The sequence below is a fragment of the Prinia subflava genome, chromosome 18, assembly GCF_021018805.1.
Source record: "Prinia subflava isolate CZ2003 ecotype Zambia chromosome 18, Cam_Psub_1.2, whole genome shotgun sequence".
In the NCBI taxonomy this organism is placed as follows: Eukaryota; Metazoa; Chordata; class Aves; order Passeriformes; family Cisticolidae; genus Prinia; species Prinia subflava.
The window spans coordinates 2,486,957-2,503,596 of NC_086264.1; the positions used below are offsets into that span (position 1 = coordinate 2,486,957).

General features: G+C 48.2%; 2 protein-coding genes across 7 annotated transcripts in view; both read right to left on the minus strand.

Annotated features, from left to right (window-relative positions):
- The window catches only part of SEPTIN11 (septin 11), a 215,859-nt gene that overhangs the window by 94,794 nt on the left and 104,425 nt on the right, over positions 1-16,640 (minus strand). The window lies entirely within an intron of this gene.
- The window catches only part of SHROOM3 (shroom family member 3), a 112,326-nt gene that overhangs the window by 16,699 nt on the left and 78,987 nt on the right, over positions 1-16,640 (minus strand). For all 6 annotated transcript variants that reach the window (XM_063415350.1, XM_063415348.1, XM_063415347.1 and 3 more), the window contains 2 exons: positions 8,762-8,890; positions 1,041-1,172 (listed from right to left, as the gene is read on the minus strand). In XM_063415350.1, the coding sequence (XP_063271420.1) occupies positions 1,041-1,172; positions 8,762-8,890 (261 nt within the window). The remainder of the gene's footprint in view (positions 1-1,040; positions 1,173-8,761; positions 8,891-16,640) is intronic.

The window sequence follows — 16,640 nt, forward strand, 5'->3', positions numbered from 1 at the left end:
GGCGGAAGGAAGCTTGCTCACAGCAGCTCTGCAGAGAGATGCAGGGGAACACAGGCAGGAAGAGATACGGCAAATCTCAGGACAAAGTTGGTTTACTCATTTAAATGCACCACTCTATTCTGGATTCAAATAACCATCTCCCTGGCAATGCCCAGCACAGCCCGAGCCAGCTGGCCACTAGATGTTCCCCGTGCTCCTCCTTAAGCACCCGGGAGACAGAGCCATGCTGCCAAAGGCTCTGCCAGGAACTGCCTGGGAAGCAAAGCCCCTTGGTGGGAAAGGAGTACACTCACTCCAGCATGAGCTGTGCTGAGGCCACAGACCCACACACTTTATTTTCTGAAACAATCTCCTCACTTTCTTTAATGCTCTTTTTTCTTTTTCCTCTCCTCTGCCAAGGATCAGCCTTGCCAGTAGAAGTGATGTTTCAATCCCAGACGCTATAATGGGGAGTTTCAAACCCTTCTGCCTCTCTAGGGAAAATCTTTTAAGGGCAGAATTTAAACTTGTCCTTCCTCACGCTGCCCTGCACGTTCAGCTATGATAGAACTGACTCCTGCAGAAAGCCACTGCCAAAGCAGGAAATCCCTCCTGGACTCCTCACCCCGGGAGCAGTCACTGATGTGCTGTTGGCTGCTCCATTACACTGACAGGCTCTGCTACCTGCACCCTTTTCTTCTTTTTTTTTTTTTTTTTAATAGGCCAGTTTAGACTTTGGATTTCTTTGCTGGGGAAACTACCATGCTGTGTTTCTATATGGGGGCATCCACAGAAAGCTCTATCAGCATCCTGGCAGTGGGCTCCCATCTTCGCAGGAAGGGGAATTTTTAAAGCAATTAAATTTCCTAGCTGCTAATCACCTCACAGAGCACTTATAGGAGGAAAACAACCCACTTTATCTGGGAAACCAAACAGAAACGGAAGCCTTCCTAACTCTAATCTGAACCCTGGCTGTTTGTAAACCTGTCCAGCCATATGGAGGTGACTGGTACCATTTCCCCACTCTACCTTTGGCCCCTCCACAACTGTGTACTACTTACCTGGAGTGGTAGGACTGATGCCAAGGGGTGCCAAGCGTACCCTGAGATATTTGCATCATGCTGGGGTCGGGTTGGTTCTCTGTGAGTTTGGTTGAATGCCAGGAGTGAGGTCGGCCTGGAGTTTCACTCCGCCTAGGCAAAAGCAGAAGGGGTTGCACATCAGCTGGAGGCCAGCTCTCCCAAGGAAGATGGATACCAACATTTAAAACTGCTCGTGCTCATTTGTGCCTCACTGTGTGTTTTTGTCCATTCCAAGCAAGTCCCACAGTAACCATATGTGAATGTCCCTGGCATTCCCACAACACACTCCCTCTCAGATTTGCACAAGTCGGTCACTGCATGCCATGAGGGGGTGGAAGCCTGCAAAGGGATTTTTGATCTTTCCTTGGTGCTGCTAAAAATGCAGGACAAGACGTGACAACCAAGTGCCAGCAATGTGTCCCCCCGGCCAGACAGCTGTCCCCAGGGTGTGTCCCCAGGCGTGGCACGGCACGGCTGTCCTTTGGTGCCTTCAGTCACCAGCACCAAGGCCTGTGTCTGTCAGCCCTGAGGAAAAAAAACCCCACTGATACCTTATTTAAAGCACTGAGTGGTGCAATGGAAAGTCAAAGCAGGGGATTAGTGATCGAGTCCCCTCAAGAGGCCACACAGACTCTCCTTTGCCCCAGCCTTTGGGCTTGTCCTTAATCCTCCTGCTGCTTTCCTTGAGGGATCTCTTCCCTGCTCTAACACTCATTTCCACAGTTTGTCACTCTCTGCCTGGGTGAACGAGGAGCCCTACTGGACCTGTGTCCTACTGAAATGTGATCGCTTGCAGGACAATTCTGACTAAATAAATGCAAGAGAAGGATATGACACATCTTTAGTCTTCCTCTCACTGAAAAATCCACAGTACAGCATGTCCTGAACACATCAGTACAGAGATTAAAATGCCCTTGGCACACAGACACTGAGGGAGGATTCCACCAGTACTGCTTAAGATTGGGAAAAGAAATGGTACAGGAAAGTGCAAAACGTTAAAAATGCTTTTTAGGGTCCGGTCCTTTCCCAGTACCACTTAACATCAGCACCTGCTGATGTTCTACAGCATGGAAAAGCATAGGCAGAGAGTGGAGGCAGAGCCATTTCTCCAGCATTTTTTTTCCATACAGATTTTCAGAAGTGCTGGTTATTTTATCATCGTCTAAGAGAATGAAGAAAAAGGGACATGCTTTTCTCTTTAATGTCTGTTGTGGCAGGATTGTCTTAAGGGAAACTGGACTGGAGGTCTGCAAAGGGCAAGCTGAACCCAACACCTTTTTACCTTTACATGTGTAGGTGTGTTTAAGGCAGAGCTCTGCTGTTAAGCTCCTTGCCCAGAAAACAAGGAACCTGGACACTGCCAGATGGGAACTTGACAAAACTGTTTATTAAGAATAACCCACATTCTTGCCTTTTCTACTGCAGACATGTAAAGACTTTAAGTTCTTTAGTGAAGTACAAGCCATCAGCATCAATTTTTCACTTTGGAAAATGAATGATCCTATGCCAGGCATGTTATCCCTTGGTTTGATCAGTAGAAACTGTGAGGGAGCTGTATAGCCAATCATCTGAGCCACAGGTATTTTAAACTCTTTTGTCTGATATCCTTGTAATAATACAACACGTGCACAGCCATGAATTTTAGTCACAAGACACCCAGTCTTGGAGATATGGCAGATCCTGATTGATCCCAGACAAACTGTCTGAGTGATAAAACCTGCAAATGCAGCAGCTAATGCATGACTTGAGTCAAGACAGACAAATCATCAGATCTTTAACTGGTGTTACTTTGGTGCAGCTAAGTTGCTTGCAACAAAACCAGAAGCAACAGGTGACACTTTGGTGCAGGAGGCTGTATGTAGGATTTAAAACTGCAGAACTGTAGTAATAACAATAACAACAATAACAAACCAACCTCATCACTGTATCTTTTATATATTCTATACTGTAATTCTGAAGGTGTCTGGACAACCTTATTACTGAAAAACTCTCCACTTCAAATGCCAGACAAAGTGATCCCTGAGTTGTAAACGCCAAGGCTGGAAAATGAGACCCCTGGTTCCTCAAGGACACTTCCAGTGATCAGATAACCCGGGCATCCAGGTCAGGCAGGCATCATGACAAATGCCCGGGAGCGAAGATGCCTGGGGAAGTCAGCGGGACGCGATGCAGCGCTGGCATCTGAATGGCAGCCGTAACACAGACTACAGAGCAGGTACTGCCACTTCACCTGGGGACTGCAAAACCGAAGGGAAAGGGGTAGTCCTTAACCTGGTGCAGCTGCTGTTCCTGGGTGCTGCCCGTTGCTACGCTGGTCCCTGTGTTTGCAGATTAAACATGCCCGGCCCAGCGGATGCTCCTTCGTGGCAGCCTGGCACACTCTGGGAGCAGTCTGGGCTGCAGGGACCACATTCACATCTCTGAGGCCCTTCACCAGGAGCCGCTCTGCAGCTCTCTCTTATTAGGAAGAGCTGAGTGTGCTCGTCTCTGTAATCTCTGGAGATTATTTTTATATTGCATGCAAAACAGGAATGGAACTTTACGAAGACACTTTGGCAGTAACTCCACAGATGAGTCAGCACCTCAGGCTTTCTTTATAGTATAACCGAAAGGTTATCTTTATCTCAAGGTTACAAACTAAAAACATCCACATCCAGAAAAGGGTAGTCAGTCTGATTCCTGTTCTTCACGTACTGCTCCTTGCCAGTTCTGGAGTACACATATAACCTGAGTGCTCTGCAAGTTCGGAAGCACCTCAAGCCCAGTATCCTTCAGGAGTGCAGTCCTTCAGAGTGAAAAGGCCCATCTTCAACCAGAGCAAACAATCCAGCTTCTTCAAATTGCCATTTGCATTTTTTCCACATCCTTAAAAAGCCAATAAGTGAAAGCCAGAGAGGGATGTTGTGGCTGATTAACCAGCCACTCAGGGTCATCAGTGCCCCAATAAACTCTACTCCCACACAGCTTGTGGGGAGTTGTTTTCATCATTCTCACATCCATCAGAAACATCATCCAGGTGGCTGAAAAGAGAACTGTGAACAATGCAGCTTGTACCACTGACCTTGTGGTCATTTTTCTCTGTCCACACAAGCTCCAAACCCTTCCTCAGACAAGGAATGCTGAAGATAAAGGCAGCAAAACCTTCCATAGAAAGCAGAATCCACCTGCGCATCCAGGCAGCAGCTGTGGTCACCAGGACACATCCCCATGACCTGGGGGGATGGCTCTGACTAGCGGCTGGTGTTAATGTGTCCAGGGAAGATGGGACAGGGCAGAGAAGAGAACTAAGGCCAGAGGGTCACTCTGCCATCACTCCCAACCACAGTTTCCTCCAGCAGCCATGCAGCCAGGTGGCTGTGTGGGAGGTTGCTGGAGCTGGAAGGGATAGGCATGGCTGGAAGGGAATAGCTGTGGCCTAGCCCATCATGTGGGGAGGTGGGAAGGGATGGGGACCCCGCAGCACAGACCCTCCTCCTGCAGGAGAAATGAAAGATTTGGATGCAAATGCAAAGCTTGTGCCTCCTGGATCTGATCCCAGGCACTGAGTCACAAGAGAGAAAGCCAAGAGGGCAGCTGCCCATCCTTACCACGTCATCCTCACAGCAGTCAAGATTTCAAGCTAGTGATAATTGTAACCTAACAAAACCCATGTGGCAGGGGCACTATGTCCTGAGCCATATTGTGTGCATGCAGCAGCAGAACCTTTGTACATGGAGAGATCCTGATCCCAGCAATTCATTCACCTGTACCCTCCTTCCAGGATGAGTGTGCACCTGCACCAACAGAAAGCAGAGCAAACACCTGAATTCTCACCAGGACAGACCTGTCTCCAAGATGGACACATCTAAAGGAGTGGAAGCAGGACAAGGAGATGTTTTCCAGACATCCGAATGGGCAGCTGCAGCCTCTCTGCCCATCTATTAGGCAGGAGATAAAGGAAAAAGTAAAGCACTCCGAAGCCTATTAGGATTTCGACAGAGCGAGGCCACAATCTACTCAAAGCAACGTCGCTCTTAATTAAGGTTCAGTCATGGTTCTAAAAATAAGCAGAACAGACGAGGCCGATTAGAAAGGAGTCGGACCAGAATGGCGTCAGCTTGGTGTGTCTTTCACTAAACCTCTCTTTTTAGGCTCACAGAGCCCTTCTGGTAAATTCTGGGGCAAGTAGGATCTGGAGTGAGCTCTATCCCTTCACAATTTTGACTAAAAAGAAGGAAGACTCATTAGAAAGACCTGAAGTGTATGAAATGATATTTCACATCCTGGATCTTGGCCAATAGTGTCTCCTCCTCTGTAGGGGAAAGGGAGAATCATTCCCATGCCTCCCACCCTTTAATGCTCAGATGAAAACTTTCCTGAAGTAAAAAACAAACTGAGAAAAAACTTCACTTGAGAATACTTGGGTGAAATGTGTCAATTTTCTCAATATTCTCATACAGGACACAACCTGCTTTTCCACAATATGTTCCATTTTGCAGCTCCTAGAGGACAACTTCCCACACAGCAAATCCCTGTGGACTATCTCACAGTTTTTGGCAGTCTCAAACAAACAAACAAACCAAACCAAAACAAAAAAACCCCCAACAAACCAACCAACCAACCAAAAAGCCAAAAAACCATTCAGGCCAGTAGGCCATTTCAGGGTTCTGTCCCAGACCGGTCCAGCCTCACTGGTCTCTCCAGCTCCCTTCCCAGAGGCAGAGGCAGGTGTTGTGCCTGTGTGGTGTTTCCAGCTGGCATGTTCTTCCTCTTTGATAAGCATCACTGGGGATGTCTGGGTTGCATTAGACCACGCCCTGAGTGCCATCTGGGAACTGAGACAGGTACCAACCTCCCTGGAGTCTCTCACGGAACAGGAAGAAGAGAATCAGAAGATTCTGCTCAGAATTCCTACCGTGAATATCACAACCTCTTTGGAAAAAACTCCTCACCATACCACTGGGAAGAAAATCCCTCTGTGGAAGCAGAGATGACAACCATGTACGTGGCTCTAGAGACAGATTTTTTCTACTGGCTTTTCCTGACAGAAGTGCCCTCAGCCACAAGCTGCAGATGGAAGTGCTGGGATTGCTCAGAGGTGATGGCAGCTATGAGCAATGGGCGCTCCTTCGTTGAACTTAGGAACAGTCAAACATTGTAATTAATGATTATTGGTCCTGCAAGTCACACCTCTGTGTTATCACATATCTCTGGGAAACCCCACACTGTCTTATCCAAGAAAGAGGCATTTATCCATTTCCTTCTAGCAAAGGACACAGAGAGTGTGGGGCTCGGAGCCAGGCCATGCACTGCGGCTCCATCTTCCCTCCACCCCAGCACAGGGTTGACAGGCAATATTTAGATTGAGGACTTTTCCCTACACAAAGAAAGGGTCCCACTGGCATTCCCTGACACTAACCAGACACAGGCTTCAGCAGGAACAGAGGTGATGTATACAGACTTCACTCTTCTTGATTACTGGGTTCAAGGACTTTGCCCTACCAGGATCTTCTGACAGCTTTCTATTTTCAAGACAGCATTATCAAGCAACACAGTTTGATTTAAATTGCAAAATGACGAGTATTTCAGATCCCTATTTTGAGAAGTGCTTGCCACCAAGATAGTCCATACGTGTTGTTACCACAGGACTACAGCTTGGATATGGAGAATCTTCAGGAGATCTTCAGCCTGGTACCTAGACCATGCATAGGTTACAATGAGGAGCAGGGGAGCACTGGGTTAAAGACTGTCTGCAACTTTCTTCTTTCTATAATTTTACTCTGTTTCCTTTGGTGGAAGAAGAGGAAGAAAGAACAGACATAGAAGAGAAGCAGCTGACTGACTTACAGTCTTTGAGGAAGACCCTATTATTCCCTGTCTTCTCCAGGAATTCACATCATTTCTCCCAGAGCAGGGGCAGAAAATCCTAGCAGCCAGAGCCTGCAGTGGCTTCCCTGCCCGTGGCTCTTCAGAGCTGCACTGATTTATCCAAACTGATGAACCAGCCCCACAGCCTCAATTCAAATAATTTTTTCTCATTCTTCTCCAGTCAGTAAATTAGTTAAAAAGACAGAAACCCAAGCATAGCTTAGATTCTTTCACAACCCGATATCTAACACACAGCAACTTGCAACAGGAGAGACTTGGAAACAATGGAAGGAATGTGTTTTCCTCGCCTCCTTCAGTGCTTAGGAGAATCTGGGTGGCTGGCAGCAGGAGCGCTGCCCCGTGAGCCCGATTATCCAAACGGAACGCAGACAATGAGGCACGGCAGGTAACCAAGGGGATCCGCAGGGCAAGGCTTCAGGCAGTGGCTGGGCTCTCCTCTGAGCTCCAGGGCTACAAATCGCAGGCAGTGCTCGTGAGCCATACACCCAAGTGCTCGAGGAGGAGCGATAAACAGGAGAGAAGCAGCACGGCCTTTAGGCACACATGGGGGTAACAGGGTGAGTCAAACACGCTGGGGAACTGCACCCGCTGCCTGGGCCAAAGTGAAGGCTGCTGAGTCTGAAACAGCCTCCCACAGGCACATTCTTATACATTAAAGCAGCTTCCTGTTCATAACTAAAGCTCCAGCCCAGGTCAAACTGAGATGTGCAGACACAGCTTCCAACACTGCTGGAAAAGTAAAGCAAAACGTTGGCTCTGTACCCAAAGGCAAATTTTTCCAAGTGAAACGCTAAACTTTAGAGCTTCTGTGAAGATCTGCTACTAAATTGATGGGCTAGAAGGATTTACAAAGGGCATGTTGTGAATGACTCATTGTTACAGGGAGGTGGTTGATGTAGGGGAGTTCCTCTCCCAAATTCCCTGTGGGTCACATACCTTGGGAAATGCAGAGTCCCACTCCTCAGTCAGAGATAAACTCCTCAATAAAATCAGCTTGAGGAGATATTTCAGCTTCTAAAATCTGCCCTATCTGAGGCTGGGCAGGGTCAGCATCCATGACTGCCTAGAGTGGCAGAAGCTGAAGCATCTCCACTGAGGTCAAAGAGGTTGCTCCAGAGGTGCATCCTTGCTAATAAGATCAGAATGTGGAATTTCCTCCTCAGCTGCTCACTCACAGCCACTGGGCCACATTTCCACCAGCTCCAGGAAACCAGTGTAGCTTCTTGACTTCAAATACGTCAAGGTCTGCCCCGAATGCAATGTTGCAAATAAAAGCCACTGCTTCAACTTCATGGTACAAATCTCAGGAGCCTGAGACACAAAAATCTGTGAGGTCACCCAGATTACATCTGACTGATGTAAGAGGCTCTTTTGACGCCAGCAAAAGCTCTGCCTGAGTAAATGCTGTACGATTTGATCCTAAACTGCATGGCCAAAGGAGGGAAGTCAAGCTCAGCCACAATACCAGCCAATCCAGAGCAGCTCAGAAAACTGATTTCTGAAGACATTTAATTGTTCAAAAATGCAGCCAAGTACTCAGAAGTCATGAATGCCAAACTCCCACCAGAAATCCCAGACTCAGAAGAAGCCAGGTGATTTTGGAATGCCAGGCACCTCAAGTTGGGAAGTCAGTGAAGACTTACACCACTTCTGTGGAGATATTTGGGTTCAGCATTTCTGATGACCTTTACCAGCACTGACAAAAGCTTCTGAGGAGAAGTTTCAGCACCCCTTCCCAGTTAGTGCAGCTCAGGCACACTGGCAGCCAAAGCAGTAACTGTTTTCCCCCCTGTCTTTGCAGATTTTTCTCAGGCACACAAACACATTCTCACCTGGTCTTCAGCCGTAACTTGACTCCTGCTGCCCACGTGCCTTTGCTGGGCTGGAAGTCAGCGGTCACGCAGTCCGGGTGGAGCGGGCTGGGAGACAGCTCTGGGCATCCCTGTGCTGCATGGGTGTCCCTGCCAAAGGAGAGCAAGGACAGGTGAGCACCACCACGCAAAACCTCAGCCCTCTTAGTCAACGCTTCGTTAGGATTTTAGGAAAGAGGGCAATGCACCCAGGGGGCAAAGCAGGGGCATCAGGCCAGTGTGAGGTACATATCACAGAAAACCATATGTATCCTTGTTTTTCTCTAATCTGGGTAGTGCTTGGCTCTGCGAGTGTCCCTCACGACTGTTTTGGAGGAGCTGCCACAAACAGCTCCCCCAGCACACAGGAGTGAGATTAGCTCCAGCACCCACGGCACAAAACTCATTATCCTGCAGGACCTGGGGACACTAAATCCCCAAGTGTGACATTCAGGGGTTCCACGGTGGGATACGCTTTTTCCACATGTAACCACCTGTGAGAGCTCAGGGAACGCTCTGAACACACAAGAGAAAAGCCAGGAGAAAGGTCCACACAGTGAGAGGGAGAAAGAGAAACCTGTCCTACCCCCTGTACTGATATTTCCACAATGTCAGCAAACACATATTTACCCTGATCCAAGTCACACAAACACAGTGTAACCACTGCTTCAGTCCTTCCTTTCCCCTGGAAGCTCCACTGCTCCCACTTTTAGCCCTGAAGCGCAGAAGAGATTTGAAATTTCAGCTTGCTCAAGGAACCCCCACGCTGAATAAAAGCGGGGCTGAAAGGCCCCCTGCGCCTCTCCGTGCCCGCGGCAGGCCTGGCCCGGGATAAGCTGGAATTGCCTCTGTTGTGCGCTGAGCCCACACGCCGGCATCCGGGGCTCTGGATAGCTGGCATGGCTCGGATGCCATTGCGGTGAGAGCCCGGCCGTCTTTGTGTCCGGCTGGGGCCTCCCCCGCGCTCCCGCCCCGCGCCCCCACGTGCCGGGCAGGAATGTTAAGCCTCACATTGCGGATGAGATACAGCAGGGAAGCGAAGCAGCACTTTCACCTAGATTAGGGAAAGCGACTGGTTGGGAACGGCCTTTTTTTGCTCACCCTGCTTATCTTCATCCAGTTTTTACCCCCAATGCTGCCTTGGCTTCCTTTTCTTTCCATGTGCCAAATCCCGTCCTGCTTTGTCTCTGCTCTCCTCTGAGATTATGTCAAGTCTTTGCTCAAACTTGAAAGTTTCCCTTCCCTGCTCCCATTCCAGCCTCACTGTATACCAGGAGCACTATCTCCTTTACTGCAGCCCTGGAAGAGCCAATATCCTTAAATGCTCCAATTCTCTTTGCTCACCAAGGTTACCACGAAAAAATGCCTATTTCCAGAGGAGATTTCACTGCAAGACACGGAAAGGACAGCAGGCCTGCAACAGATCAGGATTTAAAAGATTGCATACAAATTTATCCATACAAACAGGTTTACAGTTTTGTGAGCAAAATATATTCACAGATTCAGCGTTTGGAGGACAGACCCTGTACTTCCCTGCTTGTTTCCTGAAGAGCAGTTTGGCTTAGCCAGGCCACTCCACACCACAGCTGAACTCTTTCTATCTGGCTGGCTGTCTCTGAAGGAGCCAGTGACAATATGTAGGGCTGGGAAACTGCCCCTGTGCCAAGAAAAGAGTCATCAACAGCCTCAGGAACTGGTAGTCAGTGCCTACAGCTCTGTGGGTACCACAGCCTAGTGATCTTTCAGCACTGAGGTGCCTTTTTTTTTCTTCTTTTTTTAAGATAAAACAGCTTTTGAAGGATGCTAAGAAAGCAAGAGACACTACAGACGCTAAACTGCTGCGAGTAGAGCTGTCTGAGTGACAGCGTTCCCACACGGACCCGCACAGCCCGACCCTCCCAGGCAGCCCCAAGCAGAGGGAGGGAGGGAGGGAGGGCAAGCAGCTTGGGTGTTCCCCCTCACAGGAGCAACCAGTGCTTGTCAGCACGCATAACTTTGGGCTTTACCTCACAGAGACAAAGACACGTTAATTAGTGTGTCCATGGGCTCCGGAGGTGCTGTTGGGGGGAACAAGGAAATGCAAAGGCGTTTTTCCCGAGCCTCTTCAAAAACTGTAATTGCAGAGCTCCGGTGCACGGCAGGCTCAGTAAGACACTGAAAACTCATCAGCCACTCTAGAATAACACCATTAATCAGGCACAGTGGGGAACAAAAGAGATGAGGATCCTTCCACCTGGTAAGCACACCCACCTCAGGGCCAGACCCCAGCGGAGGGACGATCCCCATGCAGGGGTGTCCCCTGTGAGAGCACGACTGGCAGGGCAGGGAGCAGAGCTGAGGCCAGCCAGGAATGCAGGGCTGGACACCTCCCCAACAGAACCCAAGCCCAGCACCTGTCCTCCCCTTCTGCCTTACCTGCTGCTTGTCCCAGAACATTGTCTACGACATTTCTAAGTCAGCTCAGTCTAACAACCAGGAGGGCTGTCAATCCCCACAAAGACACTTCTTCCACCATAACATGGAGACAGCCACTCTTGTGCAAAGCTGTTGAGGGCCTACCTTTCCTCTTGGCTGTCCTTACACCTTCTCCTTAGAGCAGACCTTCTCTGAAAGCTCCAGCTGCCCTGGGACAGCTCTCCAGCTCCCTGTGGCAGCACCCAGCCCAATGGGATGCTCTTAAAGTTCTGGGCTGCATTTTATTTTGGGATGCTGCAAAGGGCCTCACAATTCCATAGCTAAAAAGTATCCCTGGCAAGGAGAGGCCTGCAGTTGTTCCTTTTGTAATTGTGTTGTTTCTAAAGCTTCAAGTGGGAGACAGGAAACCCAGTACACACAATCTATTTAAAACTTCTCTACCTCCCACCTGAGGCTGGCAGCTGCCTCTGAAATCTTTTCTTTTCTGCAAAGTTCATGTTTAATAATGAATTGTTATTTATACTTGCTTGCTTCCATGGTGTCTTTGGTATTTAATACCACACATGTCCATGAGTTCACTCTGCTCAGCTTTTCTCTAATCTAAAAATACGGCCTGTTGGATTTTTTCTTTGCTGCTTGCTTGGAAGTGAAAGAATACAGTGCTAGAGATTAAGGGCTTTTTTCAAGGAAAACCTCCCTCAGAAGTTTCACTGCCCCCTCCAGAAGAAAGGCAGCACCTCCTGACCCCACATCCATCTCTCCCCACGCAGCCAGCACAGCCTTTCCACAGCAGGCATCTGTGAAACTCTCCCTACTTTTCACCACCTTCCTCAGAACTCTTCAAGAATGCATGGGTGGCCTTATTTTATATTAATCAACTCCCCATAAGACTGGCTTGCCAGGTTCTGCCATCTGATGTCTCATGGCCTTCCTGAGCTGCCATAGTCCTTGCAGAACTTGGCTGCTGTTTTAGAGAAATCTTTTGCCTCTGAACAGGACTGACTCTAAGCTCCTCTGGCCACCTTATCTGTGTCCTGTGCTGACCTCCCGTTACCTGCATGCTTGGAACGTTTCACAGCACTTATCTTAACCTTTGGGGCTCTTGGCTCTTCCTTCTCACTTTCTTCAGTCTTCCTTATCCTTATTTACAACCTTCACATTCCAACACAGGTTGGTTTTCTAAAGCCAGTCTGGACAGAAAGTGTGGGTGGGTGCCTCTGCCCAGCAGCTCTCGCAGCAATTATCTGAGTCTGCAGAGATCATATTCTTAATTAATTGAACTCCATGTTTCATAACAATAGTTCCCTGAGTAATGGCAGCAGCATAAATCACTGCTCTCAGAGGCAATGATGCAGTGCAAGCTCAGCTGCCTGGCTGTAATTCCCGAAGAGGAGACAGATTTTGCACAGGGACGTGGCACAAACCCAACTTCAGAAGTTTTGTCTGCTCATAGCATTTCTTCTTCTTTTCCAGGACAACAGCATTACAGTTCTTCTGGCTGCACTATCATGCTGTACTCTGGGGTTAGCTGCCTGTAGTTTCAGGGATGAGTCTAGGATATGCCTGAGATGAGCCATAAACAGCATCTGGATGTACATCTAGAAATTATTAACTTTTTTTTTAAAAAAATTCAGAATAGGTATTTTTAATGGTCTCACCTCTTGAAGCCACAGTTACTGAGTTTAAACCAGCACCTGGTTTGCTGCCACAGTGATGACCTAAGTCCCAGAGGATCCAATCCCCAAATGTTAACAGGTTTAGTAATTTTTACTATCTTGTTACCTCTAAAACCAGTGTTGTTCTAGAAGAGAGGATGGAAATTAAATTTTCATTTTTAAATCATTTGGGATCAACAGGAGTATTTGTAACCACTGACAGTTAAAGCTATCCTAGAAACATAGGTGCTCACATAATGATGCTTCTGAAACAGAGATTAAAGCAGGAACTCTTCTTCCAACTTCTACAGCTATTTGTAGGCATTTTGTGGTATTTTTCCCTTTGTCTTAAATCAGAACCTAAGGGGAAACCCCCCACCACTACAGAAACAGCCAACAGCACATCACAGACACAAAATACAGAGAAGCAGTAACAAAGCCAAGCTGGGCTCTGACAGGCAGGAAGGTGCCAGGGAAGTTAACGCCGGTGGTTTATCCTCACAGCACCCCACGTTACACAATGTCACAGGGCAGCCTGAGATCCCCAGCTCAGCCCAGTGACATAAGGAGACCTGGGCAGCTCATCCCACAGGCAAGCTCTCAGCAGCTGATGAGCCAGAATTACATCTCCTGGGGAATGGAAATGCCACCTCCAGGGCAGTCCCCTATCTCCTGGCAAAGAGCAAGCCCTCCTGTCTCCTCCATGCTGTCAGGGACAGGGATGCAGAGGGAGGGAGAGACCACACTCATCCCAGGCACCGACCTTGGCTGTGGCCATCCTGCTTGGCAGATCCTCCCGCTCCGCCTGAAGTGAAAAGACTGGATTGCTTACGTATTTCTTATTTTGTTACCTCCTGTGGCTGCTCCAGAAATAGCCTGTAATCCACATCTCTGTCACGCTCCCAGAATCTCCTTTAGCTGCGCTGGAAGTGCCCCGTGTGTCAGAGCACAAAGGCCCAGGTGCTCTCCTGGTAGCAGCAAGGCCTGCACAGATTTGTTACTCTGTGCTCACAGGACCCTGGAGCACACCAAAAGCCAAGACCAGGTGGAAACATGTGGACAAAACAGCTTTTCATGAGGAAAAATTTATAAATTGCACCGAAAGCTCTCACACTAATAACATGTAAAACTTTTGCAGAAAAAGTCTCATTCCTTGGGTAAAACCTCTAGCTTGTGACTTAGGACATTCACCTGAGATGGGAAACAGCCAGGTTGAACTCTACTGTCTTAGTAAGGTGCATGAACAATTCAAGGCTGGCTTATGAATCCAAAATGCAACAGGCTCCACCTGTGTAACTCCTGGAGGCACATTTTCATCCTAAGCAGAGCAAGAGTGAGTTTGAAATCTCAGTAAAGCCTGTTGAGCACATGAGTCTTGGGACTAAACTAGGCATTCTTCCCCAAGATCTGCAGCAAGATCCAAGTTTTCAAGCAGGAACAATAATATCCATGTCTAGGATTCAGATAGGTCAGTAAAGCTCAGAGAAGAAAAAAACCATGCAACCCAAACCCATTTACCATGCTGCTGGCTGCTGCTTCTAAGAAACAGGACTACTTAATGCACATTTTCTGTATACATCACAGGCACATCAACCCTGATATATGGTAAGACAGGATTACTGGAGCTGATCTTTGTGCCATAAGCCAATCCTCAAAAGGGAAAAGAAGAATTTTCCCAGGAACAGTACAGAGCAGCTTGTGCTTTTCTACCTGCACAGGCCATTGCTTGAAGGCAAATTAAAGAAATCACAGGATGGTGAATTTTAGATGGATACATTCCCCATTCAGGCACCCATCACTTTCAGTCTAATGCCTCCTATGTGCTGATTCCGAGCACGCAGGATTTCAGGGCAAAGCAATAGAGGCTGAGAAGTCACCTGGAATTAATCCAGACTCACAGCTTTCCTTCTCAGAGGGCTCTTCACTCAGGCGACTCCAACTTAAACAACCTCAATTGAGTGTTGACCTTCAGGTCCACCAAGAAAAAAATCTGGAGAATGGAGACCACGTTTTCCCTGTGCTACACTGTCTAGTCCTACTTGTCCAGTGCTTTTCTGGCTTCCCCTTTTCTCTGGGACTGGGTTTTGGTTGACCTGCCCTCAATCCCACAATCTGGCCGTGCTGTGTTTGCAAAGCCCTCACACAAACCAGCTGCTCCGGCACTGTACCTGTTTGCAAGCAAAGAGCTGAAAGGAGCCCTGGCATTCATTTGGGTTCCTCACTTCATTGGCCAAGGGATCTTTGAGAAAATGAACTCCCTCTTTGTCTGGGAGAGAGCCCTAATCCCCGTTTTGCCCTGGAGGATTACTGGGTACTTAGAAAGGCACTCACATGCACATTTTTGGTTTGTGCCAGCTGCATTTGGGCCCACAATATGCAGGGTTCCTTTTGGTCTTTAGCTTTGACAATAAGCATTCCACTGCACCCAGACCTCGACCCAGAGACTGCCACCCTTTTAAAGGTACCCTAAATCCACGATTTCTGCTGAATTGGGGGCCTTTCCTGCTTTGCATGAGCAGTTGGCCCTCGGAGGCAGCTGGGCACACATCCCCGCAGCCCACAGTCCTTTCTTGTGCTGCCCAGCTGGCATTGGAGCAGAGTTCCCTGCACAGCCCTGCCAAAATGACCTGGATCCTGGCTGGAAGGAAGAACCTGTAGAGCTCAGGATTTAGCTTTTATCCCTAGTGAATTCCTGGCTTTTTGTAATAGCGGTTTACGGTTATACTCTTATCGCAGCTTGCTGTTTGTGCCGCGGTACCACCCAGAGAGCCTGTTCCCAAAGTGTGCTCCATGCACCTCTGGCCCACATCTTCCTGGGACTGTGGCTTAATTCTCTGAAGTTCTAATTCGGGATGAAGTTCACTGGAAGCAAAGGACTCTAAAGCACTACTGACCTGAGCAGCACTTTGCCTGCACCTTGTGCTCAGAGAGCTTTAACCCTCTCAAAAACAGATCTGCCTACTTATTGTGTCAAGACAAGAGAAAAACCACAGAGAAACGACAGTTTCATTCTTTTCTACCCCACAATTAACTGGACTACCCTACAGACTTCCTCCTGACCACTACTGAACATCTCTTGAGGTTTTTCAGAGATGCCTTTGGGGACATTGCAGGATCAGCTGGGGGAATCGGAGCATCCTCTCTCCTCACGGGCTGTTCAGGACCAGGAGGCTGTGAGGACAAATCCTTCAGAGCTGTCCATAAAACACTGGGATCAGTTCTCTCTGTTGTGCATCAGATCTGTCAGGCAGAGGTGCCTGAGATGAAGATGACGCACAGCAGAGCTCAGGCAAGCAGGAGGGTCTTTAACGTGGCCCCTGTAAGGGCCATGGCAACCACACACAGGTAAATCAGCATCCTGACAGCTTCTGGGGTATCCCCACACTGAAAGTCCTTCTGATAAATGATAACATTTAACTTCTCTTACACTACAAACACCAAAGCACAAGCTGGCTCTAAAGGACAAGTGTAAGTGAAACAAAAAATGTAACTGCAGCTCCTACAAAGAGAAGCAGGGAGGAAGGAAGGGTCATAGTCATATAATATACGGATTAGTTTCCATTTTAGGATTTGGGAATTCAACTGATTCCATAGGAAAAGCCCTCAAGCCCTCCATGCTGAAAGAATAGTTATGTTTACAGCAAGAGATGCAATCAGCAGAAGGTATTTCCCCACAATTGCTGTTTTTACACTCACCCTTCAGAACAGCGATGTTTTCCAGCTACAAAAGGGCCATCCTAGGGGGGTCTGAATGTCAGGCAAGATGTGTCCCACTTGGGAGCTGGCCACAG